Source organism: Pristiophorus japonicus, chromosome 15 (genome assembly GCF_044704955.1).
Source record: "Pristiophorus japonicus isolate sPriJap1 chromosome 15, sPriJap1.hap1, whole genome shotgun sequence".
Classification (NCBI taxonomy): Eukaryota; Metazoa; Chordata; class Chondrichthyes; family Pristiophoridae; genus Pristiophorus; species Pristiophorus japonicus.
In genome coordinates this window covers 178,337,332-178,358,460 of record NC_091991.1, presented here as the reverse complement: position 1 = coordinate 178,358,460, position 21,129 = coordinate 178,337,332, and the positions used below count along the sequence as shown (strand labels likewise).

The 21,129-nt window shown below is 44.3% G+C and overlaps 2 protein-coding genes across 16 annotated transcripts in view; one reads left to right on the top strand and one right to left on the bottom strand.

The window, feature by feature from the left end:
- LOC139281279 (myosin phosphatase Rho-interacting protein-like) overlaps window positions 1-1,909 on the bottom strand; it is a 226,944-nt gene extending 225,035 nt beyond the window's left edge. For 2 of the 3 annotated variants that reach the window (XM_070901379.1, XM_070901380.1), the window contains exon 1: window positions 1,244-1,909. In XM_070901379.1, the coding sequence (XP_070757480.1) occupies window positions 1,244-1,348 (105 nt within the window). In that variant the 5' untranslated portion in view covers window positions 1,349-1,909. The remainder of the gene's footprint in view (window positions 1-1,243) is intronic. The other variant, XM_070901381.1, reaches the window with a different exon arrangement.
- A 104-nt stretch (window positions 1,910-2,013) lies between these two features.
- The window catches only part of LOC139281277 (tumor necrosis factor receptor superfamily member 13B), a 99,228-nt gene continuing 80,112 nt past the window's right edge, over window positions 2,014-21,129 (top strand). For 7 of the 13 annotated variants that reach the window (XM_070901376.1, XM_070901375.1, XM_070901373.1 and 4 more), the window contains exon 1: window positions 2,014-2,118. The gene's annotated coding sequence lies outside the window, so the exon portion shown is untranslated. Of the gene's footprint in view, window positions 2,141-12,249; window positions 12,286-21,129 lie in introns of all 13 variants that reach the window. The other 6 variants (XM_070901374.1, XM_070901367.1, XM_070901372.1 and 3 more) reach the window with 3 other exon arrangements.

Genomic DNA, 21,129 nt, shown 5'->3' with positions numbered 1-21,129 from the left:
TGGCAGAAGATGGGTAGTGGTGTTCCACAAGGATCAGTGCTGGGACCACTCACAATTTACATGAACGATTTAGACTTTGGAATCAAAAACACAATTTCTAAATTCGCGGATGACACCATACTGATGGTGGTGGTGGGGGGGGGGGAGATAGTCAATACTGAGGAGGACTGCAACAAATTACAGGAAGACATTAATACAATTGCAGAATAGTCATAAAGTTGGTGACGTTCAACACAGATAAATGTGAGGTATTGCATTTTGGTAGGTAGAATAGGGAGGTCACTTATTACTTGGAGAATGCAAGTCTATCTGGGATAGAGGAACAAAAGGATCACTGATTACAAATACACAAATCACTAAAAGTTGCAACACGGGTTAGCAAGGCCATTTAAAAACAAAAAGCAAACCACCCACCAGGATTTATTTCTAGAGGTATAGAATTGAAAAGTAGGGAAGTTATGCTAAACCTGTATCGAACTTTGGTTAGACAGAGTACTGCATACAGTTCTGGTCGCCATATTATAAAAAGGATATAGAGGCACTGCAGAGGGTGCACAGATGATTTACAAGGATGATTCCAGAAATGCAAGGGTATGTATATATATCAGGAAAGGATGAACTGGCTGGATCTCTTTTCTCTTGAAAAAAGGCTGACGGGTGACCTAATAGAGGTCTTTAAAATTATGAAAGGTTTTGATAGAGTGGATATAGAGAGAATGTTTCCACTTGTGGGGAAGAGCATAACTAGAGGCCATCAATATAAGATAGTCACCAAGAAATCCAATAGGGAATTCAGAAGAAACATCTTTACCCAAAGAGTGGTGAGAAGGTGGAACTCGCTATCACAGGGAGTGGTTGAAGTGAATAGTATAGGTGCATTTAAATGGAGGCTAGACAAGAATATAAGGGAGAAGGGAATGGAGGGTTATATTGATAGATTTAGATGAGGAAAGACGGGAGGAGGCTCGAGTGGAACATAAACACCGGCATGGACTGGTTGGGCCGAATGGCCTGTTTCTGTGCCATTTATCCAATGTAATCGTATGGATAGGTTAGCAGAATGAGCAGATAGGTGGCAGACAAGATATATCTAATGACTTAGCCATTTCCTCAATTCAAACAAAGTCCAGTTAATTGAATTAATTTTGCAGTCAATCTACGGCACTTAAAAAAGGTTCAATTTCACATCAGCACACACAACCATCACCGGCAACTCCTGTTTAGGTCAAACTTGCTCCCTTACCTGGAACCATAGAATAGTACAGCACAGAAGGCCATTCGGCCCATCAAGTCTGCTCTTTCGAAGAGCGATCCAGTTAGTCCTTGCTCTTTCCCTATATCCCTGCATTTTTTTTCTCCTTCAAGTATTTATTCAATTCTCTTTTGAAGACCCAGCAAAAACTTACATTTCTCAATCTGCCTCTTGCAGTTGCAGACTTCCATGTTACTTTGACATTGAGGGGACATAAATAGGTGAAGGTTTTGGTTGGGAAGCATTTGGAAGAAGACTTTGCTGGGCATGTTCTCACTGAGAGACCCTTGGGTGAAAATATCCACAAGGCGAGAAAAAGCAAACTGTTCCGTGCACACACACTTTCCTTTTTGCTCTGCTCATGTTTTGTGCCACCAATTGAGAACTGTTTGGGATATTTGCTGCAAGATGTGAGAGACTGCACTTGTATTGGGGGACTTGTAAGGCGATTACAGTCGGAAACGGGTCATCGCTTGAAGCTTTTTAAAAATATGTTTCTTCTCAGTATTTGGGCGACGCTGGCGAGGCTACGCTTATTGCCCTTCCCTAGATGATCTGAGATTAAAGATGATCATCTAAAGTGAGCGGAAAAGTAACCTCTACTGCATTCAGCTGCCGTCTCGCTTCGTGCTGGGCCCTCGACGCCATACCCGCGGACAGCCACCAAAACAAAGCGCGCCAAAAACCGACGCGTGCGCAAGCCGCCGCTTCTGTGGTTTGGGCATGCGCAGACCGCCGGTTGCTGCGATTATTGCGGAGTGCGCATGCGACAACGGTTGGGGGGAAAAAAGTCGCGCGATGGCGAAAAATCATGGGCGCGCGGTTATTGTTGAAAACCCGTCAACTGAAGAGAAACGGTGCATGAAGTAAGAGAGCGAGGAGAAGACGGTATTTTTTTTTAGTGTTTTGTGCGCAGTTACTGCGGCAATTTGAACCAACCGATGAATTACCCGACTGTAGAATCTGGGCTCGAAATTTATCTCGGGTGGCGGCACAAAACTGGCGGTATCGGATCGGCCGCCCATTATACGCAACGCCTGATATTGACTGCAGTGGAACTGAATAACAGGCGTTGCGTATAACTGGCGGCCGATCCGATACCGCCAGTTCTGTGCCACCGCCAGAGACAAATTTCTAATCACACAGAAGGAGGTTATTCGGTCCATCGCGCCTGCGTCGGTCTTTGATCCAATTAGACCCCCACTTCTGCTGTTTCCCCATAAAGCTGCAAATTTCCCCCCTTCTAATATGCAATTCAATTTTGAAAGTTATTAGGGAATCTGCTTCCACCGCCCTTGCAGGCAGTGCATTCCAAATCACAACAACTCGCTGCGTAAAAAAATGTCTCCTCATCTTGCTGGTTCTTTTGCCAATTACTGACCCTTATGCCACTGGAAAGAATTTCTCCTAAGTTACTCGATATTATGCGTGAGAACACAAGCGGCAGGTCGGGGACATAAAAGGAGCGGAGGTGCGGTGGCCTGGGAGCAGCGTGGAGACATGCTACTTCAGGGGAGCACCGCGAGCTGGTGCAGGAGGGCGACGGCAGGGAAGAGTGACGTCAGCGAGTTCCAGGTCGGTGATTGGTGCCTGGGCAGATACAGCAGGAGCGGCGAGGTCAGGGCGAAGGAGCGGCGAGAGACTGTGGAGGGATGTGATCAGGGCCCAGGGGAGGTGTGAGTTCGGGGCCGGGGGCCCAGGGGCAGCACGGGCCAGCCCACACTGCGATGTGTGTGCGCACTAGGTTCGTGCAGCAGGGCTGGTCTCCAATCGTCTTGGGTAATCCTTGCCACTGAACCAAGACCTAGCTCTGTCAAGCCCGTGTGGTGGCTGGTGTGCAACGGCCACCACACGTTTAAAAAAATCAACGCACAGGCATCTTCCACCCTTCAAGATGTAGTTTGGGTCCTTCATTCGAAACACCTGTGAACTCATCCTTTTTTTGGCGTGGAAGCAAGTCATCCTTGTTTCGAGGGACTGCCTATGATGATGAGTTACTCTATCAAAATATATTTTTTAAAACTGTAATAATACAAAACTTTACCATAAGTAACCAACTTGACTATTGGTAAGAAGTATATGTACGTACAAATTTGACGAAAGGAAAAGATCATCCGATCCATCAAGCCAACCCATACCATGATGGCCAGACCATCATGGCTAAGCACATCTTCTCACCCATCCCCAAAAAATCCCAGGGCCAACAAGGGAAAAAAATACTCTGGAAATTTCCTCCCCGATCCCCTCGGGCAATGAAAACCAGGAGGTCACATGGACCATGTGTTATCTATATGATGTGATCTCTGCCCCAATCAGGAATCAATCTAGCTCCCTTTTGGAGGTAGTGGGTCAGCACTCACCGCACCAACCGGCAATGTAGTCCAGAGGCTCACTACGATCTGGGAAAAGAAGAACTGCCGAACATCCAGTCTATTCCTGCTCTTATAAAGTTTAAGCTCGCGTCTCAAGGTCCTCTCCTACATAAGAACATAACATAAGAACATAAGAATTAGGAACAAGAGTAGGCCATCTAGCCCCTTGAGCCTGCTGTGCCATTCAACAAGATCATGGCTGATCTGGCCGTGGACTCAGCTCCACTTACCCGCCCGCTCCCCATAATCCTTAATTCCCTTATTGGTTAAAAATCTATCTATCTGTGATTTGAATACATTCAATGAGCTAGCCTCAAATGCTTCCTTGGGCAGAGAATTCCACAGATTCACAACCCTCTGGGAGAAGAAATTCTTTCTCAACTCGGTTTTAAATTGGCTCCCCCGTATTTTGAGGCTGTGCCCCCTAGTTCTAGTCTCCCCGACCAGTGGAAAAAACCTCTCTGCCTCGATCTTGTCTATCCCTTTCATTTTTTTCAATGTTTCTATAAGATCACCCCTCATCCTTCTGAACTCCAACGAGTAAAGACCCAGTCTACTCAATCTATCATCATAAGGTAACCCCCTCATCTCCAGAATCAGCCTAGTGAATCGTCTCTGTACCCCCTCCAAAGCTAGTATATCCTTCCTTAAGTAAGGTGACCAAAACTGCATGCAGTACTCCAGGTGCGGCCTCACCAATACCCTGTACAGTTGCAGCAGGACCTCCCTGCTTTTGTACTCCATCCCTTTCGCAATGAAGGCCAACATTCCATTCGCCTTCCTGATTAGCTGCTGCACCTGAAAACTAACTTTTTGGGATTCATGCACAAGGACGCCCAGGTCCCTCTGCACCGCAGCATGTTGTAATTTCTCCCCATTCAAATAATATTCCCTTTTACTGTTTTTATTTCGAAGGTGGATGACCTCACATTTTCCGACATTGTATTCCATCTGCCAAACCTTAGCCCATTCGCTTAACCTATCTAAATCTCTTTGCAGCCTCTCTGTGTCCTCTACACAACCCGCTTTCCCACTAATCTTTGTGGCATCTGCAAATTTTGTTACAATACACTCTGTCCCCTCTTCCAGGTCATCCATGTATATTGTAAACAGTTGTGGTCCCAGCACCGATCCCTGTGGCACACCACTAACCACCGATTTCCAACCCAAAAAGGACCCATTTATCCCAACTCTCTGCTTTCTGTTCGCCAGCCAATTCTCAATCCATGCTAATACATTTCCACTGACTCCGTGTACCTTTATCTTCTGCAGTAACCTTTTGTGTGGCACCTTATCGAATGCCTTCTGGAACTCTAAATACACCACAGCCATCGGTACACCTCTATCCACCATGCTCGTTATATCCTCAAAGAATTCCAGTAAATTAGTTAAACATGATTTCCCCTTCATGAATCCATGCTGCGTCTGCTTGATTGCACTATTCCTATCTAGATGTACTGCTATTTTTTCCTTAATGATAGCTTCAAGCATTTTGCCCACTACAGATGTTAAACTAACCGGCCTATAGTTACCTGCCTTTTGTCTGCCCCCTTTTTTAAACAGAGGCGTTACATTAGCTGCTTCCCAATCCGCTGGTACTTCCCCAGAGTCCAGAGAAATTTGGTAGATTATAACGAATGCATCTGCTATAACTCCCGCCATCTCTTTTAATACCCTGGGATGCATTTCATCAGGACCAGGGGACTTGCCTATCCAGCACTACTCCCTCGTGATAGTGATTATCTCAAGGTCCTCCCTTCCCACATTCCCATGACCAGCAATTTTTGGCATGGTTTTTGTGTCTTCCACTGTGAAGACCGAAGCAAAATAATTGTTTAAGGTTTCAGCCATTTCCACATTTCCCATTATTAAATCCCCCTTCTCATCTTCTAAGGGACCAACATTTACTTTAGTCACTCTTTTCCGTTTTATATATCGGTAAAAGCTTTTACTATCTGTTTTTATGTTTTGCGCAAGTTTACTTTCGTAAACTATCTTTCCTTTCTTTATTGCTTTCTTAGTCATTCTTTGCTGTCGTTTAAAATTTTCCCAATCTTCTAGTTTCCCACTAAGCTGGGCCACCTTAAACGCATTGGTTTTAATTTGATACTCCCCTTTATTTCCTTGGTTATCCATGGCTGGTTATTCCTTCTCTTACCGCCCTTCTTTTTCACTGGAATATATTTTTGTTGAGCACTATGAAAGAGCTCCTTAAAAGTCTTCCACTGTTCCTCAATTGTGCCACCGTTTAGTCTGTGTTTCCAGTCTACTTTAGCCAACTCTGCCCTCATCCCACTGTAGTCCCCTTTGTTTAAGCATAGTACGCTCATTTGAGACACTACTTCCTCACCCTCAATCTGTATTACAAATTCAGCCATACTGTGATCACTCATTCCGAGAGGAACTTTTACTAGGAGATCGTTTATTATTCCTGTCTCATTACACAGGACCAGATCTAAGATAGCTTGCTCCCTTGTAGGTTCTGTAACATACTGTTCTAAGAAACAATCCCGTATGCATTCTGTGAATTCCTCCTCAAGGCTACACTGTGCGATTTGATTTGACCAATCGATATGTAGGTTAAAATCCCCCATGATTACTGCCGTTCCTTTTTAACATGCCTCCATTATTCCCTTGATTATTGTCCGCCCCACCGTGAAGTTATTATTTGGGGGCCTATAAACTACACCCACCAGTGACTTTTTCCCCCTTACTGTCTCTAATCTCCACCCATAATGATTCAACATTTTGTTCATTAGAGCCAATATCGTCTCTCACAACTGCCCTGATAGCATCCTTTATTAACAGAGCTATCTCACCTCCTTTCCCTTCTTGTCTATCTTTCCGAATTGTTAGATACCCATATTTATGTTTAATTCCCAGTCTTGGCCACCCTGCAACCACATTTCTGTAATGGCCACCAAATCATACCCATTCGTAATGATTTGTGCCGTCAACTCATTTACTTTATTTCGAATGCTGCGTGTGTTTAGGTAGAGTGTTTTAATACTAGTTTTTAAACCATGATTTTTAGTTTTGACCCCTCCTGCAGCCCCTTTATATTCATACATATTGTCCCTTCCTATCACCTTGTGGTTTACACTTACCCCAGTGCTACTCTGCTCTGTTGCCTCCTGCCTTTTGCATTCTTTCTTGGGGTCCTGTTCATCTGAGCTCTCACCCACTCTAACTAGCTCAGAGCCCTGTCCTGGGTTCCGAATACTCCTCGCGTTGAGGCACCGAGCTTTCATGCTTGCCTTTTTATTACACTTTGACCCTTTAGAATTCTGCTGTACAGTGGCCCTTTTTGTTTTATGCCTTGGGTTTCTCTGCCCTCCACTTTTACTCATCTCCTTTCTGTCTTTTGCTTCTGTCTCCATTTTGTTTCCCTCTATCTCCCTGCATTGGTTCCCAACCCCTGCCATATTAATTTAACTCCTCTCCAACAGCACTAGCCAACACTCCCCCAGGACATTGGTTCCGGTCCTGCCCAGGTGCAGACCATCCGGTTTGTACTGGTCCCACCCCCTCCAGAACCGGTTCCAATGCCCCAGGAATTTGAATCCCTCCCTACTGCACCGCTGCTCAAGCCACATATTCATCTGAGCTATCCTGCGATTCCTACTCTGACTAGCACGTGGTACTAGTAGCAGTCCCGAGATTACTACTTTTGATGTCCTATGTTTTAATTTAGCTCCTAGCTCTTTAAATTCGTCTCGTAGGACCTCATCCCTTTTTTTACCTATATCGTTGGTACCAATGTGCACCATGACAACTGGCTGTTCACCCTCCCTTTTCAGAATGTCCTGCACCCGCTCCGAGACATCCTTGACCCTTGCACCAGGGAGGCTACATACCATCCTGGAGTCTCGGTTGCGGCCGCAGAAACGCCTATCTATTCCCCTTACAATTGAATCCCCTATCACTATCGCTCTCCCACTCTTTTTCCTGCCCTCCTGTGCAGCAGAGCCAGCCACAGTGCCATGAACTTGGCTGCTGTTGCCCTCCCCTGATGAGTCATCCCCCTCAACAGTACTCAAAGCGATGTATCTGTTTTGCAGGGGGATGACCGCAGGGGACCCCTGCATTACCTTCCTTGCACTGCTCTTCCTGCTGGTCTTCCATTCCCTATCTGGCTGTGGACCCTTCACCTGCAGTAAGACCAACTCGCTACACGTCATTCTCAGCATCGTGGATGCTCCAGAGTGAATCCACCCTCAGCCCCAACTCCGCAACGCGGTCCGTCAGGAGCTGGAGGCGGATACACTTCCCACACACGTAGTCGTCGGGGACACCGGAAGTGTCCCCGAGTTCCCACATGGTACAGGAGGACAGGAGGAGCATATCACGTGACCGAGCTCTCCTGCTATGACTTAACCCTTAGATACACTTAAATTGGCAACAACAATGCTAAAGCTTACTCACTGTTATAGAAGAGAAAAAAGAAAAACTACTCACCAATCACCAGCCAATCACTTACCCTCTTGGGTGTGACGGCACCTTTCTATTTCTTTCTACTACTTTTTTGCCTTCTCCCTGTAGCTGCACCGGCTAGCCTCCTCCTCGACGCTGCCTGAACTCCTGAACTCGCGGCCTTTTGTAGGCCTCCATACACCCCGGACTGTCGCCTCCTCCTCGCGCTGCCCGAACTCCTGAACTCGCGGCCTTTTTATAGGCCTCCGACCCCGGACTGTCGCCTCCTCCTCGCGCTGCCCGAACTCCTGAACTCGCGGCCTTTTTATAGGCCTCCGACTCCGGACTGTCGCCGCCTCCTCGATACTGCCTATCTGTTAAACTGGAATAATGTATCAATAGGGATGCTGTCCAGCCCTTTAATTATTTTATAGACCTCTATCATGTCACCTCGAAGTCTACGCTGCTTAAAATTAAACAGGCCAAGGTCCTTTAGTAGCTGAGGTTCTTTAAGCTAGGAATCATTCTTGTAGTGCTCCTTTTCCAAGGGCGCCAAATCACCCACCATCTGGTAACTAGAAAATCGGTATTTTCAGAGAGCTTCTCATAAGGTTGAGGGTCAGTTGTCTACAACTATCAGATTTATAATACTTGGTTAAAATAACCTGAACAATTAAAGATTTAAACATGTGGAGGGATGGCTTCAAAAGTCTTATTGAACCAATGAGCTGCATCCCTTTCAATTATCTGGGGTTGTTAGCTTTACAAAGGGAATTAACATTTGTGACTCTTCGCCTCCCTCACAAATGTCAAACGTTGAGCCATTGCCCTTTCATCAGTAGTCAGTAATTTTTATGAGGGCACAGCTCCATTTGTGTCCTCTGTTCTTTAAACTTTATTTGGAGTAGGTTACTGCTTGATTTATTCCTGCTACATAATTGTGCTGTTTCTGGGGAGTGGTACATAGGTGGTGAGGACTGAAGAATGTATTGAACTACACTAAACTAAAACTGGTTTTCCAGCTACTAAAAAGGCATTTAGTAACTTCAATTAAAATCAAAGTATTTTCACTGAGCAAATATCCTTCTGTACTGCGAAAGTACTTGAACTCAGATGCATAACAGTGACATTTCAGATTAATAATTTACACCATTTCCTTTGAAGCGAACTGCAAAACAGCTTGCGGCAAAACAACCTGTATAACTAGAGTTCAAAGTTCTAAGTGATATATGCCAGCAGTATGGGTGTTTGTTAACACATGGAATTGGTAAAAAGTTTGTAGGCATTTACTACAAATATAGATGAACATAGACGTAAATAACACAGGCTGGAGTGTGTTGTAAGCCAGTGACCCATCAAGATGATATTATAAGCTGCGAGAGTTAACATAGAAATATAGAAAATAGGTGCAGGAGTAGGCCATTCGGCCCTTTGAGCCTGCATCACAATTCAATAAGATCATGGCTGATCATTCACCTCAGTACCCCTTTCCTGCTTTCGCTCCATACCCCTTGATCCCTTTAGATGTCAGAGACATATCTAACTCCCTCTTGAATATATCTAACAAACTGGCATCAACAACTCTCTGTGGCAGAGAATTCCAGAGGTTAACAATCCTCTGAGTGAAGAAGTTTCTCCTCATCTCGGTCCTAAATGGCTTACCCCTTATCCTTAGACTGTGACCCCTGGTTCTGGACCTCCCCAACATCGGGAATATTCTTCTTGCAAGTAACCTGTCCAGTCCCGTCAGAATTTTATATTTTTCTATGTGATCCCCTCATTCTTCTAAACTCCAGTAAATACAGGCCCAGTCGATCCAGTCTCTCCTCATATGTCAGTCCTGCCATCCCAGGAATCAGTCTGGTGAACCTTCGCTGCACTCCCTCAACAGCAAGAAAGTCCTTCCTCAGATTAGGAGACCAAAACTGAACACAATATTCCAGGTGAGGCCTCACCAAGGCCCTGTACAACTGCATTAAGACCTCCCTGCTCCTATACTCAAATACACTAGCTATAAAGGCCAACATGCCATTTGCCTTCTTCACCGCCTGCTGTACCTGCATGCCAACTTTCAATGTCTGATGTACCATGACACCCAGGTCTTGTTGCACTTCCCCTTTTCCTAATCTGCCGCCATTCAGATAATATTCTGCCTTCATGTTTTTGCCACCAAAGTGGATAACCTCACATTTATCCACATTATACTGCATCTGCCATGCATTTGCCCACTCACCTAACCTGTCCCAAGTCACCCTGCAGCCTCTTAACATCCTCCTCACAGCTCACACCGCCACCCAGCTTAGTGTTGTTTGCAAACTTGGAGATACTACACTCAATTCCTACATCTAAATCATTGATGTATATTGTAAATAGCTGGCATGCCAGCACTGAGCCCTGTGGCACCCCACTAGTCACTGCCTGCCATTCTGAGAAGGACCCATTTATCCCTACTCTCTGCTTCCTGTCTGCCAACCAGTTCTCTATCCACATCAATACATTACCCCCAATACAATGTGCTTTGATTTTGCACACTAATCTCTTGTGTAGGGCCTTGTCAAAAGCCTTTTGAAAGTCCAAATACACCACATCCACTGGTTCTCCCTTGTCCACTCTGCTAGTTACATCCCTAAAAAATTCTAGAAGATTTGTCAAGCATGATTTCCCTTTCATAAATCCATGCTGACTTGGACCGATCCTGTCACTGCTTTCCAAATGCGCTGCTATTTCATCTTTAATAATTGATTCCAACATTTTCCCCATTACTGATGTCACGCTAATCGGTCTATAATTCCCCATTTTCTCTCTCCTTTTTTAAAAAGTGGTGTTACATTAGCTACCCTCCAGTCCATAGGAACAGATCCAGAGTCGCTAGACTGTTGGAAAATGATCACTAATGCATCCACTATTTCTAGGGCCACTTCCTTAAGTACTCTGGGATGCAGACTATCAGGCTCTGGGGATTTATCGGCCTTCAATTCCATCAATTTCCCTAACACAATGTTGATTTCTGAGTTCTTTTCTCTCAATCTGGTTCAGTGAAATCACTGAGTTGAATACCGATTGTGCTTTAAACAAAGCAGTCTTTATTTTATCGGCCGAGACTTATCAGACAGAAGGTATACTCTCTCGATAGAGCGTACACACTTCCTACGGACAAGCGAAGTTACATCGTAAAGCGACGACAGTTATACATTTTTGAAAATAGATAACAAGATACAATTAGATTGACATCCTAGTTCAGCCTATCCCTTTTGATCCTTCCTTTCCTTTGTCCACTCATGAGCCGACATCTATATGGGCTGTTTTTTACTAAAGCTCAGGCATTGCCTCTAAATGTTACAATTTTACTGGCGTGACTACTAACTGAAACCTTGCAATTCTGCTAATTGTGCTGATGTTGTATTTTCATTTATCCATATATCCATTTCATGTCACAATTTATACTGGCATGATTAGTAACTTAAAAAACCTTGAGAAAATCTGTTAATTTTGCTGATGTTGTATTATTTGCAATCTGACATTCTCTTAGTTATTTTTCCATGGCTTATACATTTTCATATATCCAGTTCACTTCACTGTCTTTATTTCCATATATCCAGATCACATATCCACATTCCCCTCTTTTATCATTCTATGATAACATTTAGGATCATTCTAGGAGTATTGCATTCATCCGTTCACACTCTATTTCCTGAATCATATTGTTGTTATTGTCGAGTCGTTCTTTAGTTCGTTGGATCATAACCCGGGAGCCCTTGACCACAAGAGGGTTTGCTAACCTTGCCATCATTACTTTACAGCAGAGGTTAAGGCAACCAACAATCAGACAACAGGTAATTATTACTACGATGAGAATAATTGCCCCATGCATTAGATAGGATGTGATAGTCTGGCTCTGAATCCATCTGACAGTCTCAGTTAGGGTCAGTGGAACAGGGCGCAAAGGAATTCCCCCTTTGGAATGTATAGGGATATGGGAACACACCCAGCATCTAGAAAAGTGCCCATTTTGCGCATAAACATTAGACACATACAAAAAGGTGTTTACATGGAGCTCTCGCCTCTGTTTCCTTTCCCATGCGCCGAAACTGTCATATATCAATATAGACTGTGTCAAACAGACATGGTTTCATCTTACGGCTCAGGATTCAGATAAATAATCCAATTATTTTGCTGATTAAAAGAGTTCAGTTTTCCCGTCTCTCTTCTTAGGTCACCGTCGTTGTAGCTGGCTGTCTATCACTACAGGTAAAAGTTCAAACTGGTCTCCTCGGGACCCACTCTTTTAATCAGGACGCCGCTAGAGATGGCCTTGTTCAGCTATGGAGAAGAGGAAATCTGGAACAGAAACAGGAATTAGAATAACCAGTAAAATAGGTTTGTTAGAGGGTGGTGAGCTTGCAGTGGTGCAGGTGAACTCAGGCACTTTCCCCCTCAACCTTGGCTGTAGTGGGGGTAGTGAGTAACACCTGAAAAGGCCCCTCCCATCATGGCTCTAATCCCTTCCGAATGCATTTCTTAATCAGGACATACTTCCCTGGTGCCACAAGGGACATTTCGGGTAAAACTGGGAGGTCGAGGTGAGCCTCTCGAAACTGGTTGTGAGCTAGTCGCAGAGCCTATGTCAGAGAAAGAACATAGGTGGTCATCAGTCGAGCTGGGATACCATATCTAGGAACAATTTCCCTCATTAATACTTAACAACAGTTTGAGCCTTATTGTCCAGGGTAGGGTAGGCTTCAATCCATTTGCTAAACACATCTACTATTACTAACACAATTTTTGTAACACTGAACCCTTTGCAAGTCAATGTAGTCCAACTGCAAGGTCTCAAAGGGACCTTCTGGTAGGGGCGTCTTACCCCAATCACAGGGGACTCCCTTCCCTGGATTATACTGTTGGCAAACAAGGCAAAGACTACTGATGTTCTGGGTCAACTCTTGGTGGAGTCTAGAGTGCCACCAAGTAGCCAAAAGCGTATCACTTGTTGCCCTTGCTCCACAATGAGTAGCAAAATGCATACATTCAATAACCCATAGAGCCAACTCGTCAGACATGCAAGTCTGTTCCGCGGGAGTGGTCCAGAGTTTAGAAACATTGTCATAAGTACATCCATAATATTTCCACAACAGTTTATCTTTTTCAGGAGCGTCCTCCTGTGCTTTTATAACATCTTGGATGGTTGGCATTGGTTTTTCCGAGGCTAACTTATCCTTTGGAGGATTTTTAGTTTGACTCATCATTCTGGGCACTACCATTCGTTGTCCACGAGAGGCCTGTTTGGCCTCTTGGTCAGCACAGCGGTTCCCTATATCAACCAGAGAGTTTCCGGTAGTGTGGGCGGTACATTTGACAATGGCAATGCGCTTGGGGAGCATAAGGGCTTGCAACAAATCAGATACTAGCTGCTTATGGGATATCTCATTCCCATTTGAAGTTAGGAATCCTCTATTTTTCCTTAATTGTCCGAAATCATGGGCTACCCCAAAGGCATACCCAGAGTCGGTATAGATATTAACCTTGAGGTCTTTAGCCAAGATACAGGCTCGGGTGAGGACGAATAGTTCAGCTTGTTGGGCGGAATAGGCGGTCTCAAAGGCGGCAGATTCCACGACCTGATTCTCCTGGTTTACTATGGTGTATCCAGAATTTCATCTGCCTTCTGGGTCAATGGAAGAGCTTCCGTCTACATACATAATACAGTCAGGGTCCTCCATTGGTGCATCAACTAGATCCTCCCTGACTGAGTTAACTTCTTGAATTAAAGATTAACAGTCATGACTCGGTTCTTCCTCATCTTGGGGTGGCTTGGTCAGAAAACAGGCCGGATTAATGGCAGTACAGTGCCGAAAGGTCAACCTTGGATTATTTAGTAGGTAGATCTCATATCTACTTTGCCTGGCCATGGTAAGATGTTGAGTCTGCAGTTGGCCCACGAGGGCAGCTACGGAGTGAGAGGTGTACAGAACAATATCCTGCTGGAGGGTGATGTTGGCAGCGGATTGGAGGCTATTGTAGATGGCGGTTAATGCTTATCCCCGTGTTTCTGAGTTAAGACAGCAGTAGCACAGTCCTTCAGGATTGTACAATACAGTTGAAAGGGCCAGTCATAGAGGGGCCGGCCCAAAGCCGGAGCTTGCAGCAGGGCTGTCTTTAATTCCTTAAAGGCTTGGACGTCTGCGGTTTCTATTTCAAAGCTGCCTTACTTATTTGTATACGGGGTGAGGTGCTTAGTCATCAGGGCAACATTAGGGATCCAGGATCGGCAGTCATTGATCATTCCCAACCACTGTCGCATTTGTTTAGCCGTGCTAGGGACTGGAAACTGGCAAATCGGTTCGTCATCCAGGGAAGTTCTCTGTACAATCAAGCTACGTAGTCAATACGAATAATCGGGGGACGGTTGGCCAAAGGGATTGTTCTGGGAGAAGTTAGTGTAAGATCCTTGTCCTCTCCCCCCTTGCCCCCCTCCTCTTCCTCTTCCTTTTTCATGCTGACGGTAGGGGCAATTTTTATTCCAATGTCCTTCTTGCCCACAAATAAAACATTCATTTCCTCTTACGACCTCTTCCCATACCAGGCCGGGGACAATAGGACAGTCTGTAATTAGCAGGGCCCGGGCAGTTTGGGTGTTTAGTATAACCGTATCCTTGCTTATCCACCCAATCCTGCATGCAACACTGCGGTTCCATCTGGTATCCCCTTGGGTCGGGTTTTGGTCCTTCCACCCGAGGCGGCTCTTCCTTTCTAGTCACGTATTCAGACTTGACCCGGGATGGGGGCGCTCCTCCCCCCCTCTCCTTTCTTTTCCTGCCAATAATATCTAACCGCCCTTTCCATCTGGGCTTTACTGTTATCTGCCCAATTCATATTATTTGTCCGGATAGCGTGAGCAATCGAATAGGGCAGGCACTGAAGTAGAATAGCGCAGAATTGAGGAGAATCCTCTCCCTCCCTGAAGGCATTATCTCCTGATTGACTCCCGTATATTTCAATAAATCTTTCCATAAATTCATCGGCAGTTTCTTCTCGCTTGGGTTTAGTTTCTAATACTGTGGCCATACTGATGGGCTTCTGAAGGGTCGTGGTGAGAGCATTAAAGATAGCGTTTAGGCGATCCTGAACATCGTTAGGGTGAGCAACCACCAATGCATCATGAGTAGCACGTCCTAGGTGAGTTAGAAATCGGGCATGTTCAGTTGGGCTCAGGGTTTGCTTTACCAAGGCCCACAGGTCCCTTGATTCTGCATTATAAACTGAAATAGTAGTTCGAAGATGATCTATAAATTTGATAGGTTCTTTTTTCCGATCTGGTATGCTGGCCATAAGGGCCATAATTTCGTTCGGTTTCCAGGGCACATAGACATCTATGGTGGGGTGGTTTGCAGCTTGTTGTGCATCAGGGTTTGGCATTGGTCTGACAGGGAATTGGTGTCGGGACTTTGGAATCTTGGAAGGCATTTCTAGGTCGGAGGATGTTTCGGAGCTGTCTGACTGCTTGACAGTTCTGCGTCTCGATCGGCAGGGGTGTTTGCTATGTCTTTCACAAGTTGGACTGGTAGATTGACTAGAAGATTTACGGGACTGTCTGTGATATCGAGATATAATTCTGCCCTTCCGAGTGTGAGATCTGGTCCTTTTGACTATATTACTTGTGAACTGGGGATCCGAATCGCTATCAGAGGATGAGGAGTCAGTTTGGGCTTGTTGCTTCGTTGGTATGGGGTTACATTTATCTTTAACTCCTCTCGCCGGAGTGTAAGGTGGAGGGTGATGGGAAGAGGACTGGAGCAAGGGGCTAGGGGGTGCGGGAGGTGCCGTTGGGCGCTGAGTCAGTGACCATCAATTTCCTCATCAGCCTCGGTCAACACAAAGCTAGCCATTTGACTACGTAGTCGGTCAATACCTTTCTCAGAGGTCCCAGAGGATCTCTTAGTAAGTTTCTCATGCGCGCATTCTTTTTTTAAGACATCTACAGTTTTAACATGTCCTCCCTCTGTCAATGAGAGTCCTAATTTAATAGCATTTATTTGCCAACTTGACAGAAGTGATGCATCTTTTAAATTTTGACAATAGTGTCGCCATGTTGCAATTAAGTTTTTGTCCCCTTTCCCTCGTCCCCTTCTCCAAATTAATCCCTGTGCTTTTTTTGCTACCTCCACGCTTCTAGTGCCACCTAGAGGCCACTGGTCATCTCCTAATAATTTGTTCAGGGCTCCTGGTAATTTTCTAAATTCTTCAGCTCTTTCAGGGAATTCCTCACATAACTTTTGTAGCGGACTACCCGCATCCATTGTTTTATCCAACTGATTACCCATTTTCACGCCGTCCCTCGTATTTAAACTAACTCTAATTCCCACATCGTCCCGCGGTCCGCGTCGCCGCGCGATTTAAACTAACTTTAAACTAACTCATGAGCCGACATCTATATGGGCTGTTTTTTACTAAAGCTCAGGCATTGCCTCTAAATGTTACAATTTTACTGGCGTGACTACTAACTGAAACCTTGCAATTGTGCTGATGTTGTATTTTCATTTATCCTTATATCCATTTCATGTTACAATTTATACTGGCATGATTAGTAACTTAAAACCTTGAGAAAGTCTGTTAATTGTGCTGATGTTGTATTATTTGCAATCTGACATTCTCTTAGTTATTTTTCCATGGCTTATACATTTTCATATATCCAGTTCACTTCACTGTCTTTATTTCCATATATCCAGTTCACATATCCACAACAATTTCCTGACTAATAAGGATTTCCTTCAGTTCCTCCTTCTCGCTAGACCCTCTGTCCCCTAGTATTTCCGGAAGGTTATTTGTGTCTTCCTTCGTGAAGACAGAACCAAAGTATTTGTTCAATTGGTCTGCCATTTCTTTGTTCCCCATTATAAATTCACCTGATTCTGACTGCAAGGGACTTACGTTTGTCTTCTCTCTTTTTCTCTTCACATATCTATAGAAGCTTTTGCAGAGAGTGTTTATGTTCCCAGCAAGCTTCCTCTCATACTCTATTTTCCCCCTCCTAATTAAACACTTTGTCCTCCTCTGCTGAATTCTAAATTTCTCCCAGGCCTCAGGTTTGCTGCTTTTTCTGGCCAATTGGTATGCCTCTCCCTTGAATTTAACACTATCCCTAATTTCCCTTGTTAGACATGGTTGAACCACCTTCCCGGTTGTTTTTACTCCAGACAGGGATGTACAATTGTTGAAGTTCATCCATGTGATCTTTAAATGTTTGCCATTGCCTATCCACAGTCAACCCTTTAAGTATCATTCACCAGTCTATTCTAGCCAATTCACGTCTCATACCATCGAAGTACCTTTCCTTAAGCTCAGGACCCTAGACTCTGAATTAACTATGTCACTCTCCATCTTAATAAAGAATTCTACCATATTATGGTCACTCTTCCCCAAGGGGCCTCGCACAACAAGATTGCTAATTAGTCCTTTCTCATTGCACATCACCCAGTCTAGGATGGCCAGCCCTCTAGTTGGTTCCTCGACATATTGGTTTAGAAAACCATCCCTAATACACTCCAGGAAATCCTCCTCCATCGTATTGCTACCAGTTTGGTTAGCCCAATCTATATGTGGATTAAAGTCGCCCATGATAACTGCTGTACCTTTATTACACGCATCCCTAATTTTTTGTTTGATGCTGTCCCCAACCTCACTACTACTGTTTGGTGGTCTGTACACAACTCCCACTAGCGTTTTCTGCGCTTTGGTATTCCGCAGCTGTACCCATACAGATTCCACATCATCCAAGCTAATGTCCTTCCTTACTATTATGCTCAACTAGTTTATCAGACTGTGATATGACATTGAATCACATTCCAGCATGGACCATTTAATATAATAACTTTTTGTAAAAGTTGGCTTTATTTTTCTGTCATGACAATCATGGACAAATAGCTTACTCACACATTCAAATCACCTGATTTGAAATTAAATATTGTACCTATGACTTGACTTACAATGATATCAGCATGCTATAGGAGGACGTCATAAGTTGTATATATTATCCATTATCATATCTCAATCTTCCCAGCAAAACCAAAAGGTATTAAAAGAATATAGCAGCAATCAGTAACACTCATTAATGTGAGGTAGTGGAAGTATTTGTTGTTCATTGCTCACTCTTACATTATTCCCATATATAACAGGATTTCTATGTTTTATAGAATATTCGGGTGATTAATGATACAGGCAACCTTTCCTATTATCATTTGAATTGATCGGTTTGTTAGAGACTGTTTGCCATCAGATGGAAACAGCAGCGATGATTGCCAGTTCTTCAATTGCTATCTGATTCTGTTTGGTTTGTGCTCTGAGGAAGATTGGTCATGTTGCAAAAACAATATAAAAATACTACTTACAGAAAAGGGGAGAGGTATTCAAAAGCAATTTCTTGTCCCTGGATGGTTGATTTCTTAATATCATTGAGCAGTCAAACACAAAGAGATAGGAGGAAGTGTTGGGATAGGAATTTGTGACAAATCATTCGTGGGCTCTGCTTGGCAATATTCCCGAGCTGCATGAAAGAGGGTGATAGTTGACCAAACTAATCAGGAGATTGATTGTCAATCTGCTGTGGTAAATGTACCTAGTCAAATGACAGAGTGAGAAGCAAATAAGTTGGAATGTAGGCCAAGTAGAACATCAATATTTTCAATATCTTGAATCCTTAGAGGACCCGATGCATCCTACGACCTCTAGGTCTCAGGCAAGTTTCTGACCCCTGTGTCCCTTCAGCTTTTACACCTCAGTCCTTAGCTGAATCCTGACCTTTTATAAAGTGGCCATGAAGTTTCCAGAATGGAGGTGTTTTGCTTACTGAGTTTCTTATTGGCTCTGTTCTTCCTCTGGAAGGTTTGCATCCCAAACGGTAAGAAAACGCTATATATGGAATATAGTTTCAGAACTTCTGAAATTCAGTCTAAATGCATCAGTCTTTGTCCTTTGTGAACCTGTGGAATTCTTTAGCACAGAAAGTTGTTGAGGCCAGTTCATTAGATATATTCAAAAGGGTATGGAGAGAAAGCAGGAATGGGATACTGAAGTTGCATGATCAGCCATGATCATATTGAATGGTGGTGCAAGCTCGAGGGGCTGAATGGCCTACTCCTGCACCTATTTTCTATGTTTCTCTTCCCTCATATACAGCCTAAATCTGTGGTTCATAAAGAATAGAAATTTCAGCCAAATCAGTCAATGATAGGCTGAGAGAGTTAAAGGAAGATTCTTCACACAAAGATACTTAAACAAGTGACAAGCAAAATTAGTCAAGTCCTTTCTACTGTCTTTAGGGAATCATCAGAAACAAGAATTGTGCCCAAGGATTGGAAAGTATCTTAACATAATAACAATCTTTAAGAAGGGGCAATGGGACAACCCAGAAACTACACACCGGTTAGCTGTTGTGGGTAAAGTATTGGAATGGATCCAGAAAGAGTAGATAATGGAATAAACAAAAACAATAGAAATGAACTTTCAGTAGCTTGCCATTTTAATTCTCCGCCCCACTCCCACTCTGACCTCTCTGTCCTTAGTCTCACACACTGTTCTAACGAAGCTCGAGGAACAGCACTTCATCTTTCGATTAGGCACTATACAACCTTCTGGACTCAATATTGAGCTCAACAACTTCAGATCATTACCACTGCTCCCATTTTCTCCGGACTGCAGCTGCTGGTAATGGTTTTGCTGTTGCCATTTATAGCTCCTCTAGACGCATCTTTTGTTTCTGTACTTGTCCCGTTACCACCTCCTTTTGCCTTGCACCATCATCCCCTTTGTCATTTAATCTCTCCTGCCTTCCACCCTATCATGGACCTTCCCTTTTGTCCATTCTGCCCCTTTCCCTGCCTCTGAACTTGCTTAAAGCCTGTTACATCTCTAACTTTTGCCAGATCTGACAAAAGGTCATCAACCTGAAACATTGGTCTGAGTCTTGACAGGGGTGGGCTCTGTAGATGGGGATTGGGGGGGGAGGAGCAGAGTTTCTGTCGGGAAACCCGGAAGTTCGGGTTTATCCGCACGCCATGGAGTTTTGACTCCACTGTGTGCGTAGTTGTGGTTTGACAGGTTCCCCGCTCGTATGTCAGCCTGAATGACAGGCTTGGCTTCCAGCCAGGTTGGGAGTACTGTGGAGAAGGCTGCAGCCATAGTCGCCTGCTGCTGCTAGTGGGAGTGTGAGTGGGGAAGTGTCTGAATCCTGATCCGGGGGGGGTGCAGGGGGGGGTGTTGGGGTGGGGTGTCGGCTGGTCTGATGGAGGGGGGGGGCGAGTTTGGGGGTCTGGTGGGGAAGCACTTACCTTCTCCCCGAAGCTGTCCTCGCCGTGCTTCAGCTGCCGTGTTTCCCGAGTCCTGGGAAACCCGGCCAGCCACAGTTAAACCTGAAAAGCAGGTTAAATCAGAGGCTGCCAACCTCATTAAAATATTGAATTGGTCAACCCGCCTCCTGGGAGCGGGTTGGTTGTCTACTACTTGTCCCACCTCCATTAAACCCGGAAGTGGTTGTGTTTGAGATTCTTCATGTTTTAACATCTCACCCGACCTCAACCCACCCGATTTTGAGAGTTAAGTTTCAGCCTGTCAACTCTGTTCCTCACTCCACAGATGGTGCCTGACCTGCTGAGTATTTGCAGCAAGCATTTTCTGTTTATATTATAATGGAATAACTAGATAGGTATGGTATGGTCAAAGGAAGCCAGCATGGATTTATGGAAGATAAATAGGCATTAGACTGTACCATTGCTTACATTATGTTATTTTAACGAGCACATAACACTGAGTATCAGGAAACACTAGATTGTTATTGCAGGACTCACAGTTTTACATCCGTGTAAAGGTTTTTATCTGCTTTCCCTTCAAGGTGAGGTCATTAAACTTTCCCCAGCATTTGCAGATAATCACAAAAACCATTAAAGAGCGTGTTAAAAGAAATTTCTTTAATTAGATAGTTAAGAATGCAGAATTCTGTGCTATAATCCTGTTGTTGCAGTAGAGTCCATGGGCTGAATTTTGGCCACCATTCCGCGACGTTTTTTTGGCTTACGATGCTTTTTTTGGAACAGACTAAAATCT